This window comes from Helianthus annuus, chromosome 13, assembly GCF_002127325.2.
Source record: "Helianthus annuus cultivar XRQ/B chromosome 13, HanXRQr2.0-SUNRISE, whole genome shotgun sequence".
Classification (NCBI taxonomy): Eukaryota; Viridiplantae; Streptophyta; class Magnoliopsida; order Asterales; family Asteraceae; genus Helianthus; species Helianthus annuus.
Window position 1 is genome coordinate 52,244,239 of NC_035445.2, and position 14,968 is coordinate 52,259,206.

Genomic DNA, 14,968 nt, shown 5'->3' on the forward strand with positions numbered 1-14,968 from the left:
TACTAAACACTTGTCTTCACCAAGTGATGTAAGAGACTTAGGCAAACATGGCCTTGATTGTCAAGAACTCTTACGATCAATCTTGGATCCCGAGACGACTCACACACTCTACGATGGACAATGGATGATGGTGGTGGATGATGGTGTTATGGTGGTGGTGGGTGGTGGATGAAGTGTGAGAGAGGTGGTGTGCCAAGGGATGAGAGAGAATGAAACCAAGCTCCTCTATTTATAGGCTGGACAGAACGCTGGACACGGCCCCGTGTCCGCTGGACACGGCCCCGTGCCCGTCTGACACTCTCTCTCTTCATTAATTGTAATTGCGAATTACAATTAATGCGCCTGCTGTACTTTCAACACGCCCCCGTGCTCGCTGGACACGGCCCCGTGCCCAGCAATGGAAGCTTCTACTGGTTTGTCTTTTCTGCTGCTTCCTGGGCACGCCCCCGTGTTCGCTGGACACGGGGCGTGTTCAGACTCTGTTTTCTTCTCTTTGTCTTGGGAGGTGCCGTTGAGGGTCCGGGCAGTCCACTTTTGTTCCTTTTCTCGTAATTATGGTAGAATTAGTGGTCTTTTTGCTTCTTTTGTGATTTTGAGCTCATTTCATCCTGAAAATACAAAAGGAAGACAAAAACACTCTTTTTCCAACATTAGTACTTAAAAAGGGTTAGTTTTATGCCTTAATTGATGTGTTTTATATGTTGCATTTTACACACATCAGTTACACCGGGCATTTCTTTCATCTGTTCGGTGACTTTCGGCACCGTATCATCATCATTGCCTTCATTAGTCATCTCTAATACTGAAATGTTTACATTAACTGTTAAACATTTCATATATAACATATGATTTACTTGTTTTGATTTAATAAAGTTTGTAACTTGATTCAACCGTTCTTGTTTCATGCATTTCCCGTGTTTGAGTGAGCTTACACACTCTTTTCGTGCCTATTAATTCATGTTTCATTTCTATATTCTCTAAATCTACTTAAAACAATTAACTCTTACCGGATGCTTGATCAAGCATGAACCGAACACATTTTGTTAACAACCTTGAGCTCTGATTACCAACTTGTAAGACCCAACTTGAACTAACAGAATTAATAATATATTGTGACAACTCGAACTTTAGACCTATCTTTGTGTAACGTTTATGAACATGTTATGACTATATGAACTTGACTTACTAAGCGGATGATTATTTGATATGTGCTATGTTTAATATGTGTGTTTATTATGTGTGTATTAATCAAGCCCAATCCGAACCACACAACACCATCCGACCGCACAAGCCCAAATTGGGCCGCACCTCTTGTACTCGGAACATGGGCAACCCATTAGTGGGTTCGGCCCACTTCTCCTTAGCAAGTAAAACACCCGTAAGGGGTTTTGTTCTCTCATTTGTCACTAAACACAAGAAAACACACAAAACCCTAGACAACTTTTGCTCTCTCTCTTGTTGCTTGGAACCCGACGGCACACACACACCCTTTGAAGCTTGTGAACCGGATCGATCCTCTATCTTCATCCGGACGTGGTTGACCATTTACTAGCTTACCTGTACTCTTTGTGTATCTGCCGAGCAATCCAAGGTGAGTTCACACAGCCAAGGCATGGGATTCCCGGGTTGGGAATTGGGTTGGATATGTTGATATTGAAAGAGTTACTCATACTTACGCATTCACTAGACTATAGACCATCGTCCTCAGGATAGTCAGGACACGTTACGTAAATCCTACGTAACCTAGTAATTACCATCTGTCTCCCGGGTCGGGAGGACACGTTACATAAAGCCTACGTAACCCAATACCATCTACTGTCTTCCGGGTCGGAAGGACACGCTGCGTAAAGCCTACGTAGCCCCCACGCGTACCACTGTCCTCGGGGAAGGGCACGTCACGTAAAGCCTACGTGACCCAGTACGTATTCCTGTTCTCGGTTTAAGAAGAACACATGGTTGCACTAGTCTAGTAAGTACTATAATGGGAATCCCCCATTGTTAAGGATAAACGTGAGAATCCCTCACAAATAGTATATACTTGTATGGGAAGCCCCCCACTAGATGAACTTACGCATTACTATTACGAACTTACTTTCTGTGAACTCGCTCAACTAGTTTGTTGATTATTTGCTGCATGCCTTGCAGGACCTTAGGTATACTTGGAGCTTGCACAGGGAGGAGCAGGTCGTTGTGGGATACGGATCATGAACGATATCTGAACTTATAACTATTTTGAGATTACATTACTATGCTTCCGCTACTTAAACAATGTTTGGTTTTGAAACATCAATCATGTCATGATGAATTACATTAATTACTTTCATTACTATTAAATGCTATGTTTGATATGATTGATGGCTTGATCCTGGTCATGTCACGCCTCCAAGCGGTGGTACTCCGCGTGTGGATTATGGGGGTGTGACAGATTGGTATCAGAGCCATTGGTTATAGAGAACTAGGTTTTAATATGGGAAAACGTTTTTATTAAAACCAGACTATAACCAGAACAGTGCTCTCAACGATCCACAACGACGCTTCGCTCCACGTGCAAGACTCGACATCCTAGGTAATAAGGTTTATGTTTATTGCATGTTTGCTAGAATTGCTTAGAACTTTGCTCGTATTGCGCTTAGATACACATGATACTATAGCATGAGAATCCCTACGTGCTTACTCTTTTCTGTCATCGCCCTACTCGCGAACCACTCTCACTTACATTACTTTTTACAATGAAGATCATGTCTGGACGAATCAACATGACTCAAGCCCAGCTAGAGGCTCTCGTTCAAGCTCAAGTTGCTGCGGCACTTGCAGCTGCTCAAGCAGGTAGTATACCCTGCAGTATAGATTCATACTAGGATCCTTAGATCCTGTAGTAACTCTCGTATTTAATCTCGTCCTATTCATACACAATAGGTCAACACGCGCAGCAGCCTGTCTGCACTTTCAAGAACTTCATGGACTGTCGTCCAAATTCTTTCAGTGGCACCGAGGGGGGCAGTGGGACTCCTCCATTGGTTTGAAAAGCTAGAGTCAGTATTCGAAATGTGCGAGTGCCCTGAGGCTCGCAAGGTCAAGTATGCCACCGGCACCTTGGAAGGAATCGCGCTAACCTGGTGGAATGCGCAGGTGCAAATTCTTGGGTTGGCAGCTGCTAACGCCACACCCTGGAACGATTTTAAGGAACTTATCAAGAGAGAATATTGCACGCGTGAAGATATTCACAAGCTGGAAGACGAGTTGTATAATCTGAAAATGGTTGGATCTGAGATCGAAGCGTATACTAAACGGTCAAACGAGCTGGCCGTGCTGTGTCCAACTATGGTAGACCCTCCATACAAGCGCATCGAGATGTATCTCAAAGGGTTGGCACCGGAAATCCAGAGCCACGTAACGTCGGCTAATCTTGACAACATCCAGGATATTCAACGTCTCGCTCATCGCATCACCGACCAGGCAGTGGATCAGAATAAACTGCCTAAGCGTGTCAGCGCTACTGCTACAGTCACTCCTTCAGCTACTCCTGCTACTACTAGTGACGGCAAAAGAAAGTGGGATGGAGATTCTAGTAAAGGTTCAGCATCCGTTCAGTCTCAAGATCAGCAACAGAGGACTGACCATTACCAGAGTCCCAGTCAGCAATCCTCTGGTGGTCATAGACGGGGAAGATATCAGGGATTTCACCCCAAGTGTCACAATTGCAACAGGCATCACAGCGGCCAGTGCAACAAGGGTCGTTGCCAAAGGTGTCTCAAGATGGGGCACGAGGCTAAAGACTGTAGGAGCCCTCGTCCTGCAAATCAGAACCAGCAACCACAACAACCAGCTCCACCGAACCAGCAGCAGCAGCCACAGCGTGGAAACCGGGGATGTTTCCAGTGTGGGGCTGAAGGCCATTTCAAACGCGACAGCCCTCAGTTGAACCAGAATCGCAACAACAATAACCAGGGCAACGGGAACAACAACAACGGTGGGAACAACAACAATAATGGCAACGAGGCTAGGGGACGCGCTTTTGTGCTAGGTCGAGGTGACGCAGTGAACGATCCCAATGTGGTTATGGGTAAGTTTCTCCTCGACAATATTTACGTTACTGTTTTATTTGATTCGGGTGCGGATACAAGCTATATGTCTGTGAAAATGTGTCAACTGCTAAAACGTGCACCAACACTTTTACCCACCAAACATGTAGTAGAGTTAGCTAACGGTAAAAGTCTAGAAGCCACGCACGTAGTTCAGGGTTGTAATCTTATCCTAGCTGGCCAAGCTTTCTCTATAGATCTCATTCCCATAGTTTTGGGTAGTTTCGACGTCGTGATTGGGATGGATTGGTTATCCCAACACCAGGCAGAAATCTTATGCAGTGAGAAGATAATTCGCATTTCTCGTTCTGGTCAAGAACCTCTCGAAGTACAAGGCGACAAGAGTGGTGCGGTGGTTGGCATCATCTCTTTCTTGAAGGCTCAGAAATGCTTACGTAAGGGTCACACAGCCATTTTGGCCCTTGTTTCGGATGCATCGGCGAAAGAAAAGAGACTGGAGGATATACCAGTTGTACGTGACTTTCCTCAGGTATTTCCTGAAGACTTACCTGGATTACCGCCTCATCGTCAGGTCGAATTTCAGATCGAGCTCGCTCCAGGAGCAGCACCCATAGCTCGCGCACCATATCGATTAGCTCCATCAGAATTAGAAGAACTGTCAAAACAGCTGCAAGAACTCTTGGAAAAGGGCTTCATTCGTCCAAGCTCTTCGCCTTGGGGAGCTCCAGTACTATTTGTGAAAAAGAAAGACGGTACGTTCAGAATGTGCATAGACTACCGTGAACTCAACAAGGTGACGGTGAAGAACCGTTATCCTCTTCCACGCATAGACGACTTATTCGACCAGTTACAAGGGTCGTGTTACTATTCGAAGATAGACTTGAGGTCTGGTTATCATCAGCTGAGAGTCCAGGATGAGGACGTCTCCAAGACAGCCTTCAGAACTCGATACGGCCACTACGAGTTTCTTGTCATGCCGTTCGGGTTAACGAACGCGCCTGCTGTATTTCTGGACCTTATGAACAGGGTGTGCAAACCATATCTTGACAAGTTCGTCATAGTATTCATCGACGACATCCTGATTTACTCCAAGAGTCGGGAGGAACACGAGCAGCATCTTCGTCTTATTTTGGAACTTCTTCGAAAGGAACAGCTGTACGCTAAGTTTTCAAAATGCGACTTCTGGCTTCGTGAAGTCCACTTCTTAGGCCATGTAGTGAACAAGGATGGGATCCATGTCGATCCATCCAAGGTAGACTCGATCAGAAACTGGCCTGCACCACGTACGCCAACGGAAATACGGCAATTCTTGGGTTTGGCGGGTTACTACAGACGGTTTATTAAAGACTTTTCGAAGATTGCTCAGCCGCTTACGTTGCTGACACAGAAGGGTGTTACCTATCGCTGGGGAGAGCCCCAGGAGACTGCTTTTCAGCACTTAAAGGATAGACTTTGCAGCGCACCTATCCTCTCTCTGCCAGAGGGCACAGATGACTTCGTGGTTTATTGTGATGCATCCATTCGGGGACTTGGATGTGTGTTAATGCAGCGCGACAAGGTTATTGCTTACGCCTCTCGTCAACTCAAGGTTCATGAACGGAACTACACGACGCACGACTTAGAGCTGGGAGCTGTTGTTTTCGCGCTTAAGATATGGCGACACTACCTGTACGGTACCAGGTGCACGATTTATACCGATCACAGGAGTCTCGAGCATATTCTTAAGCAGAAGGATTTGAATATGCGTCAACGACGATGGGTCGAGTTACTGAACGATTACGAATGCGCTATCAAGTACCATCCAGGCAAGGCCAATGTTGTGGCTGATGCCCTCAATCGGAAAGACACTCTACCACGGCGCGTGCGAGCGCTACAGCTTACAATTCAGTCTAGCCTTCCTACACAGATACGAAATGCTCAGATAGAAGCATTGAAGCCCGAAAACGTCAAGGCTGAAGCCTTACGCGGCTCACGACAGCAAATGGAACAGAAGGCAGACGGCGCCTACTATGTAACGGGGCGTATTTGGGTCCCACTTTATGGCGGTCTACGCGAACTTGTAATGGATGAAGCTCACAAGTCTCGCTATTCGGTACATCCAGGGTCGGATAAAATGTACCACGATATCAAAACAACATACTGGTGGCCAAGTATGAAAGCTCTCATCGCCACCTATGTTGGCAAGTGTTTGACCTGTGCGAGAGTCAAGGTTGAATACCAGAAACCAGCGGGCCTACTTCAGCAGCCTAAGATACCTCAATGGAAATGGGAAGAAATTTCCATGGATTTCATTACAAGCCTACCTAGATCCCAGCGGGGGAATGATACCATATGGGTGATCGTGGATCGACTCACCAAGTCTGCACACTTCCTACCTATAAAGGAAACGGATAAGTTCTCCACTCTCGCAGACGTCTATCTTAAAGAAGTTGTTTCGAGGCACGGGGTGCCCACATCCATCATTTCGGATCGCGATGCACGATTCACGTCAGAACTATGGCAAGCGATGCATAAATCATTCGGCTCAAGGTTAGACATGAGCACAGCATATCACCCTCAGACGGATGGGCAGTCTGAGCGTACGATCCAAACTCTCGAAGACATGCTTCGGGCATGCGTTATTGATTTCGGCAACGGCTGGGAAAAGCATCTCCCTTTGGTGGAGTTCTCGTATAATAATAGTTATCACACCAGCATTCAAGCCGCTCCATTCGAGGCATTGTACGGGCGTAAATGCCGGTCACCTCTCTGTTGGGCAGAGGTGGGGGATAGTCAAATCACGGGTCCAGAGATTGTAGTGGACGCCACAGAAAAGATTGCACAGATACGACAACGCATGACGGCAGCACGCGACCGTCAGAAAGCCTACGCGGACAAGCGTAGAAAGCCATTGGAATTTCAGGTCGGGGACCGGGTTTTACTTAAAGTCTCACCCTGGAAGGGTGTGGTACGTTTTGGCAAACGGGGCAAACTAAATCCGCGGTACGTCGGACCATTCGAAATCATAGAAAAGATTGGCAAAGTAGCATACAAGCTAAACCTACCAGCTGAACTCGGGGCAGTTCACAATGTCTTTCATGTGTCGAACCTAAAGAAGTGCCTATCAGATGAAACCCTCATCATTCCTTTTAAGGAACTCACTATCGACGAGCGGTTGCAGTTCGTCGAGGAACCAGTAGAAATCACGGACCGGGATGTGAAGGTCCTCAAACACAAGAGAATCCCTCTTGTTCGAGTACGTTGGAACTCCAAACGTGGCCCAGAGTACACCTGGGAACGCGAAGACAGGATGACAGAAAAGTACCCCCAGTTATTCGAAACCAATGCAACCACTACTGAGGCTGAAGCTACTACTTCGGAATTTCGGGACGAAATTCCAGATCAACGGGGGGAGGATGTGACACCCCAGGAAAACCAGTGAACGTTATAACTTACCTAACTTCCTCAGTGAGTGCATACCAAATTTCGGGACGAAATTTCTAATTAGTTGGGGATAATGTGACAACTCGAACTTTAGACCTATCTTTGTGTAACGTTTATGATCATGTTATGACTATATGAACTTGACTTACTAAGCGGATGATTATTTGATATGTGCTATGTTTAATATGTGTGTTTATTATGTGTGTATTAATCAAGCCCAATCCGAACCACACAACACCATCCGACCGCACAAGCCCAAATTGGGCCGCACCTCTTGTACTCGGAACATGGGCAACCCATTAGTGGGTTCGGCCCACTTCTCCTTAGCAAGTAAAACACCCGTAAGGGGTTTTGTTCTCTCATTTGTCACTAAACACAAGAAAACACACAAAACCCTAGACAACTTTTGCTCTCTCTCTTGTTGCTTGGAACCCGACGGCACACACACACCCTTTGAAGCTTGTGAACCGGATCGATCCTCTATCTTCATCCGGACGTGGTTGACCATTTACTAGCTTACCTGTACTCTTTGTGTATCTACCGAGCAATCCAAGGTGAGTTCACACAGCCAAGGCATGGGATTCCCGGGTTGGGAATTGGGTTGGATATGTTGATATTGAAAGAGTTACTCGTACTTACGCATTCACTAGACTATAGACCATCGTCCTCAGGATAGTCAGGACACGTTACGTAAATCCTACGTAACCCAGTAATTACCATCTGTCTCCCGGGTCGGGAGGACACGTTACGTAAAGCCTACGTAACCCAATACCATCTACTGTCTTCCGGGTCGGAAGGACACGCTGCGTAAAGCCTACGTAGCCCCCACGCGTACCACTGTCCTCGGGGAAGGGCACGTCACGTAAAGCCTACGTGACCCAGTACGTATTCCTGTTCTCGGTTTAAGAAGAACACATGGTTGCACTAGTCTAGTAAGTACTATAATGGGAATCCCCCATTGTTAAGGATAAACGTGAGAATCCCTCACAAATAGTATATACTTGTATGGGAAGCCCCCACTAGATGAACTTACGCATTACTATTACGAACTTACTTTCTGTGAACTCGCTCAACTAGTTTGTTGATTATTTGCTGCATGCCTTGCAGGACCTTAGGTATACTTGGAGCTTGCACAGGGAGGAGCGGGTCGTTGTGGGATACGGATCATGAACGAAATCTGAACTTATAACTATTTTGAGATTACATTACTATGCTTCCGCTACTTAAACAATGTTTGGTTTTGAAACATCAATCATGTCATGATGAATTACATTAATTACTTTCATTACTATTAAATGCTATGTTTGATATGATTGATGGCTTGATCCTGGTCATGTCACGCCTCCAAGCGGTGGTACTCCGCGTGTGGATTCTGGGGGTGTGACATATATAACTTGCATTTAGTACAAAATTTGCGAGTTTACAAAAAGTTTTCATGATTTTAAGACCCTACAAGGTCTTAATATTGTAGTGATCATGCTACTAGTTAACTTTAAAAACATAGTTTCAAGTGTTCACATATTTCTAAAACAAAATAAACAAAATGCGGAAGCTTCATTTGGTGCATTCGGTTCTTGTTAATTGCTTGATCACCATCCGGATTAGGTCCATTTTCACCTACGGTCAAAACCATTTAAAATTATTAGTTTGACACTTTAAACACCAAGTATAAGCAAGTTCCATACTCAAAGTATCAAAAAAACAAGAAAATCTCGGTTCTGGATGTTGGCGTCGCGCGAGGGAGGGCGTGGCGTCGCGCCACCGCTGTCGCGTCACGCGAGGGAGGTTGTGGCGTCGCGCCACGGCGTGATTTCGACAGATTGTAGCTTGTTGGAGCTGTGTATCAGTTCAGCACCAAATCTTAACGTTTTAAACTTCAAATCAACATAACTTTTGACTCGTAAGCCCATTTTAGGTGATTCTTTTTCCCACACGACCGTAATTTAATTACGGACGCTTTTATCAACTTAATTCATGTAAATTTTCTGTTAAGAACAATCGGCTTATAATCCGATTCCTTGTTTATTCGACCCGTATGTCTACAAATTCAACAACTTGTTTTGTTGTCATCACATGTTTTTAGGCCATTTCACCTATTCCAGTTTTTACCAATTATGGCGATTCGCTTCCCACTCGTGGATTGCTTATGCCGTAACCATCATGCTTGTTTCAAGGATTAAACATGCTTTCTTAAATCGTTTGACAAGTAAAACTTCCGAGCTTTAATCCCTCTTCAAGGGTTCATGTTTTTGCATCTAGTTAGCGTGTCCGCTTCACGGCTTACGCTTTGTTTATGACCAATCAACGAGTGATGGTCATTGACTTCGACATTTACAACTCAACTTGTTTTGACCCGTTTGGATGTCGAGTGAGTTACACCACTTCATGGACATACCAAACGCCATCATTTTCGCCATATCAATATTAAACATATCTACAATTAGGTTTATCAATATAAATGTAACGAGACAACAAGTCAAGTACCTTTCAAGCACCCCTTCCAAGCGCGTGTCACCGCCAGCTTGTCCACTTGACGCTCCGGTTTCTTTTCCTATAGAGTTCAATCAAAACCCGTTTAGAACTCTTTTTTTATAATAACAAATCAATTCATTTCATGTTATTGTTTCATATCGTTGTATGGCATTTATCCACATCGTTTCTTGACATAAACGATGTTTCTATATGTTTAATTTGGTTTGGCTTAGTCTATAACCATGTCCTTGTCATCTGTTACTATTGCAAACTCCCAGGATTCGGGCGTTATTACTCTTCTCCTATTATGATGCGTATCTTTCATTACGTTCTCGGGTTCGAGTGTGCACGCACCCCTTCCCATGGCAATATTTATCATGATTACTTTTGCCCTGATTTTTTTACATGATCATTTCTGTTTATGCTTATATATATATACATATATATATGTATATTTCTTTTACAAAGTTTACTCGTCTCTCTCTACTCATATACGCCCATATACAACTATTATTTGCACTCGTATCAAAATAATCTTTGTGCTATACTTTAATTTACAAGAAGCATACCTGAAATGACGTAAGGTTCAGCTTTAGCCTCTGCGGCTGTCATGTGGGAAGACCTTGCCTTCTCTTTTGGGGTATCAAGCTTTGATTTCTTCACGGGTCTTGGGTCCATATCCGACCCACTCCCGTCATCTTTTTCTTGTGAGAGACTATCTTTTATTTCAGTTATCATATCCTCTACTGCTAGCAAAATTGTGGGTTGTAGTCTCTCGGAAAATTGCGTTAGACTGGCTTCTATTTCCTTTCCAATTTGCTTAGAAATTTTAGCTTCCGTCTCTTTAGTTAATTGAGATGCTAATTCACCCCCGGTTACACCGGGCATTTCTTTCATCTGTTCGGTGACTTTCGGCACCGTATCATCATCATTGCCTTCATTAGTCATCTCTAATACTGAAATGTTTACGTTAACTGTTAAACATTTCATTTATAGCATATGATTTACTTGTTTTGATTTAATCAAGTTCGTAACTTGATTCAACCGTTCTTGTTTCATGCATTTCCCGTGTTTGAGTGAGCTTACACACTCTTTTCGTGCATATTAATTCATGTTTCATTTTTATATTCTCTAAATCTACTTAAAACAAATAACTCTTACCGGATGCTTGATCAAGCTTGACCCGGACACATTTTGTTAACAACCTTGAGCTCTGATTACCAACTTGTAAGACCCAACTTGAACTAACAGAATTAATAATATATAACTTGCATTTAGTACAAAATTTGCGAGCTACAAAAAGTTTTCATGATTTTAAGACCCTACAAGGTCTTAATATTGTAGTCATCATGCTACTAGTTAACTTTAAAAACATAGTTTCAAGTGTTCACGTATTTCTAAAACAAAATAAACAAAATGCGGAAGCTTCATTTGGTGCATTCGGTTCTTGTTAATTGCTTGATCACCATCTGGATTAGGTCCATCTTCACCTACGGTCAAAACCTTTTAAAATTATTAGTTTGACACATTAAACACCAAGTATAAGCAAGTTCCATACTCAAAGTATCAAAAAAAACAAGAAAATCTCGGTTCTGGATGCTGGCGTCGCGCGAGGGAGGGCGTGGAGTCGCGCCACCGTCGTCGCGTCACGCGAGGGAGGTCGTGGCATTGCGCCACGGCGTGATTTCGACAGATTGTTGCTTGTTGGAGCTATGTATCAGTTCAGCACCAAATCTTAACGTTTTAAACTTTAAATCAACATAACTTGTGACTCGTAAGTCCGTTTTAGGTGATTCTTTTTCCCACGCGACCGTAATTTAATAACGGACACTTTGATCAACTTAATTCACGTAAGTTTTTAGTTAAGAACAATCGGATTATAATCCGATTCCTTATTTATTCGACCCGTATGTCTACAAATTCAACAACTTGTTTTGTTGTCATCTCATGTTTTTAGGCCATTTCACCTATTCCCGTTTTTACCAATTATGGCGTTTCGCTTCCCACTCGTAGGTTGCTTATGCCGTAACCATCATGCTTATTTCAAGGATTAAACATGCTTTCTTAAATCGTTTGATAAGTAAAAATTCCGAGCTTTAATCCCTCTTCAAGGGTTCATGTTTTTTGCATCTAGTTAGCGTGTCCGCTTCACGGCTTACGCTTTGTTTATGACCAATCAACGAGTGATGGTCATTGACTTCGACATTTACAACTCAACTTGTTTTGACCCGTTTGGATGTCGAGTGAGTTACACCACTTCATGGACATACCTAACGCCATCATTTTCGCCATATCAATATTAAACATATCTACAATTAGGTTTATCAATATAAATGTAACGAGACAACAAGTCAAGTACCTTTCAAGCACCCCTTTCAAGCGCGCGTCACCGCCAGCTTGTCCACTTGACGCTCCGGTTTCTTTTCCTATAGAGTTCAATCACAACCCGTTTAGAACTCTTTTGTTTACATAATACGCACAATTTGCCATAACTATACAAACACGCGTTTTAGCTCAAATTCCTAGTTTTTTTTAATCATCTTTTAGGCATTTTTACAAACACCTTAAGGGCATAATTTCTCACAATTCATAATGAAGTTCAACACTTGTTATTTAGCCAAGATAAATATCAATTTAGGCTAATTCACATCAATTTTCATATTACTCAAATCTGAACTTGTTTCATAGAACTCAAATTATACTAAGATAACATCATAATCCTAGTGTTCAACATGCTTCTACAAAAACCCACCTATCACCTTCAATGGTGATTATGGATTTCACAAGAAATAGGCAAAATTTCAACAAGTAATTGTATAGAGTTTATCCCTATACACTATTTCATTCCAAACAACTAACATGCAACTTCAATTCTGAATTTCTTGAATTCACTCAGAAATTTGGATCAAGATTTTCCATGGAAATTACATACCTTATGATCCCTTTTCAGAGGAGATCACAATTTCATGCTTGAAAATCGATTTGGAACTGATTTGAACCTCCAATTTGATCAATTTGGCACAAGTTAGGGTTTGGTGGGGAAGCTCTTGTTCGCCCCTGTTGTTTGATCGACCAGACACACTTTGTGTGTGTTTGGTGTGTGTTATTTTGTTTTTATTTAAGTTAAGTTTCAAGTTCTACACATAAGCCCCTCAACTTTTATATAGTTTATAATTCAGGCTTTTTAATTCATTCATGTGTTACTAAAAGACCCATAACTATATTTGTTTTATTATGTCGAGACACTAACTAACTAGGTTATTCATTCCTAGTTATTTTATCTTGATAATACCGCTATTTAGTTTAAAAATAAAATATTTAAAATTTCGGGGTGTTACAAGTCCACCCCCTTATAAAGGTTTCGTCCCCGAATCCAAAGTACATACCAAACAATGTAGGGTAAAGCCGTTGCATCTCCTCTTCGGCTTCCCATGCGGTATCCGAACCCCCCCTTTTTGGTGTATCCGTTTAATCTTTACTTGATTAATCACTCTGTCCCTCAATCTTTTCAGTTTACGATCTAAAATCGCAATCAGCTTCATCGCATAATTAGGACTATTATCCACTTTGATATCATCGTAGTGAATATAAGTTGTTTCGTCGGCCAAACATTTCCGGAGACGTGATACGTGGAACGTGCAATGTATCCCACTCAATCTCTCGGTCATTTTGAGACGGTATGCTATCTTACCAACCCTTTTGATAATTCTAAATGGCCCAATAAACCTTGGGCTTAACATTACTTGACTATAAATTACTTTGCCGTCTAGACTAATTAGTCACCGTTTTACCTCTTACCTCGTCTTTAGGGTATACTATTTTGTAGTCACTAGCCCCTTTGCGTGCTTATAATTTCATATCTAGTCATTCACACTATAACGTGATTGTATTCTATGTTACTTTTTGTGTCCGTGATCACATCACATCATGTTTAGTTTTACATCGCCTTTTCATTATTAAGAATCTTTCCTTCGAATGCATCGTCTTACACCTTTCGGCGTTAAGACCTATATTCTTTAGCATTAACCATTTTCTAATTTCTCTCATAGTATTTATATGTGTTAGAACATCGTTTCTTACTAAAACCAAATTTTTAGTTTAATGTTTTTCTCTTAAACACATGCCAATCAATCATATCAAAATTTGATAACAAGAATTATTCTTCTCCGTTATCATTTTACGTGGAAAATCGTAACTGGTTCCCATGCTTTTATATTATCGACCTGTAGGTTCCTTTACTTAACCCCATAGACTATTATATTAGATCTTCGCCTTTTTAAGGTGAGACCCTATTGTTTATTTCTTTGTATTTGTGACCCAAGGGTCATTTTGGTCCCGTAGACCTTTATATTGTTTATAACCCGAAGGTTATAGTGATCCCGTAGATCATCTTTTACTCGTGTCTTAATAGTATATATATATATATATATATATACACATATGGCATCAAGGCACCCCCTTTTTATGTTTAGAATTTTATTTTCGCTTTTGAAACTCATTTGGCCTTGACCGTAGTCTAAGGCTACACTCATTTTCTTTCGGATTATCTTTCCGACTCTACAACTTCTCACGTCGTTTTCGCATCGGTTTATCCCACTTATTCTGTTATTTGGTTAAGTACTGCTATTGTTATTCGGCTTTTTGGGTTTACCCGTTCTTATTCTAACACTATCATACGTTTACCTTACTAATTCTTTTAGATAATCACCCCCATCAATGTGATTATCGTTCTTCCTCAGGAGGGTTTTATTAATAACATGTTACTTGGGCATCTACCCATACCCGAGCTTTTAAATCCAATTTTTATTGGCATTTCGTTATTTACAGCAACGAATAATACATATTATCCATTTAGTTTCTTTTTCGAGGATATTCCTATCCAAATTTAATCTCTCGATTTTTTACCTTAATCCATCGTTATAATAACAAATCAGTTCATTTCATGTTATTGTTTCATATCATTGTATGGCATTTATCCACATCGTTTGTTGACATAAACGATGTTTCTATATGTTTCATTTGGTTTGGCT

The 14,968-nt window shown here is 42.1% G+C and overlaps 1 protein-coding gene and 1 long non-coding RNA gene across 3 annotated transcripts; both read right to left on the reverse strand.

The window, feature by feature from the left end:
* Positions 1–8,943: 8,943 nt before the first annotated feature.
* On the reverse strand, positions 8,944–10,891 carry LOC110902667. Its single transcript, XM_022149152.2, has 3 exons — positions 10,508–10,891; positions 9,951–10,017; positions 8,944–9,083 (listed from the first exon to the last, which is right to left on the reverse strand). Exons 1-3 carry the CDS (start codon positions 10,884–10,886, stop codon positions 9,080–9,082), a joined length of 450 nt encoding a protein of 149 aa, XP_022004844.1. The 5' UTR covers positions 10,887–10,891; the 3' UTR covers positions 8,944–9,079.
* A 292-nt stretch (positions 10,892–11,183) lies between these two features.
* Positions 11,184–13,005, reverse strand: LOC110902666. Of its 2 annotated transcripts, none has more exons than XR_002571316.1 (3): positions 12,871–13,005; positions 12,298–12,364; positions 11,184–11,428 (listed from the first exon to the last, which is right to left on the reverse strand). It is a non-coding gene; the product is annotated as an uncharacterized LOC110902666 (long non-coding RNA). The 2 variants fall into 2 exon arrangements; XR_002571317.2 differs by having other exon boundaries at positions 11,184–12,208.
* Positions 13,006–14,968: the final 1,963 nt, after the last annotated feature.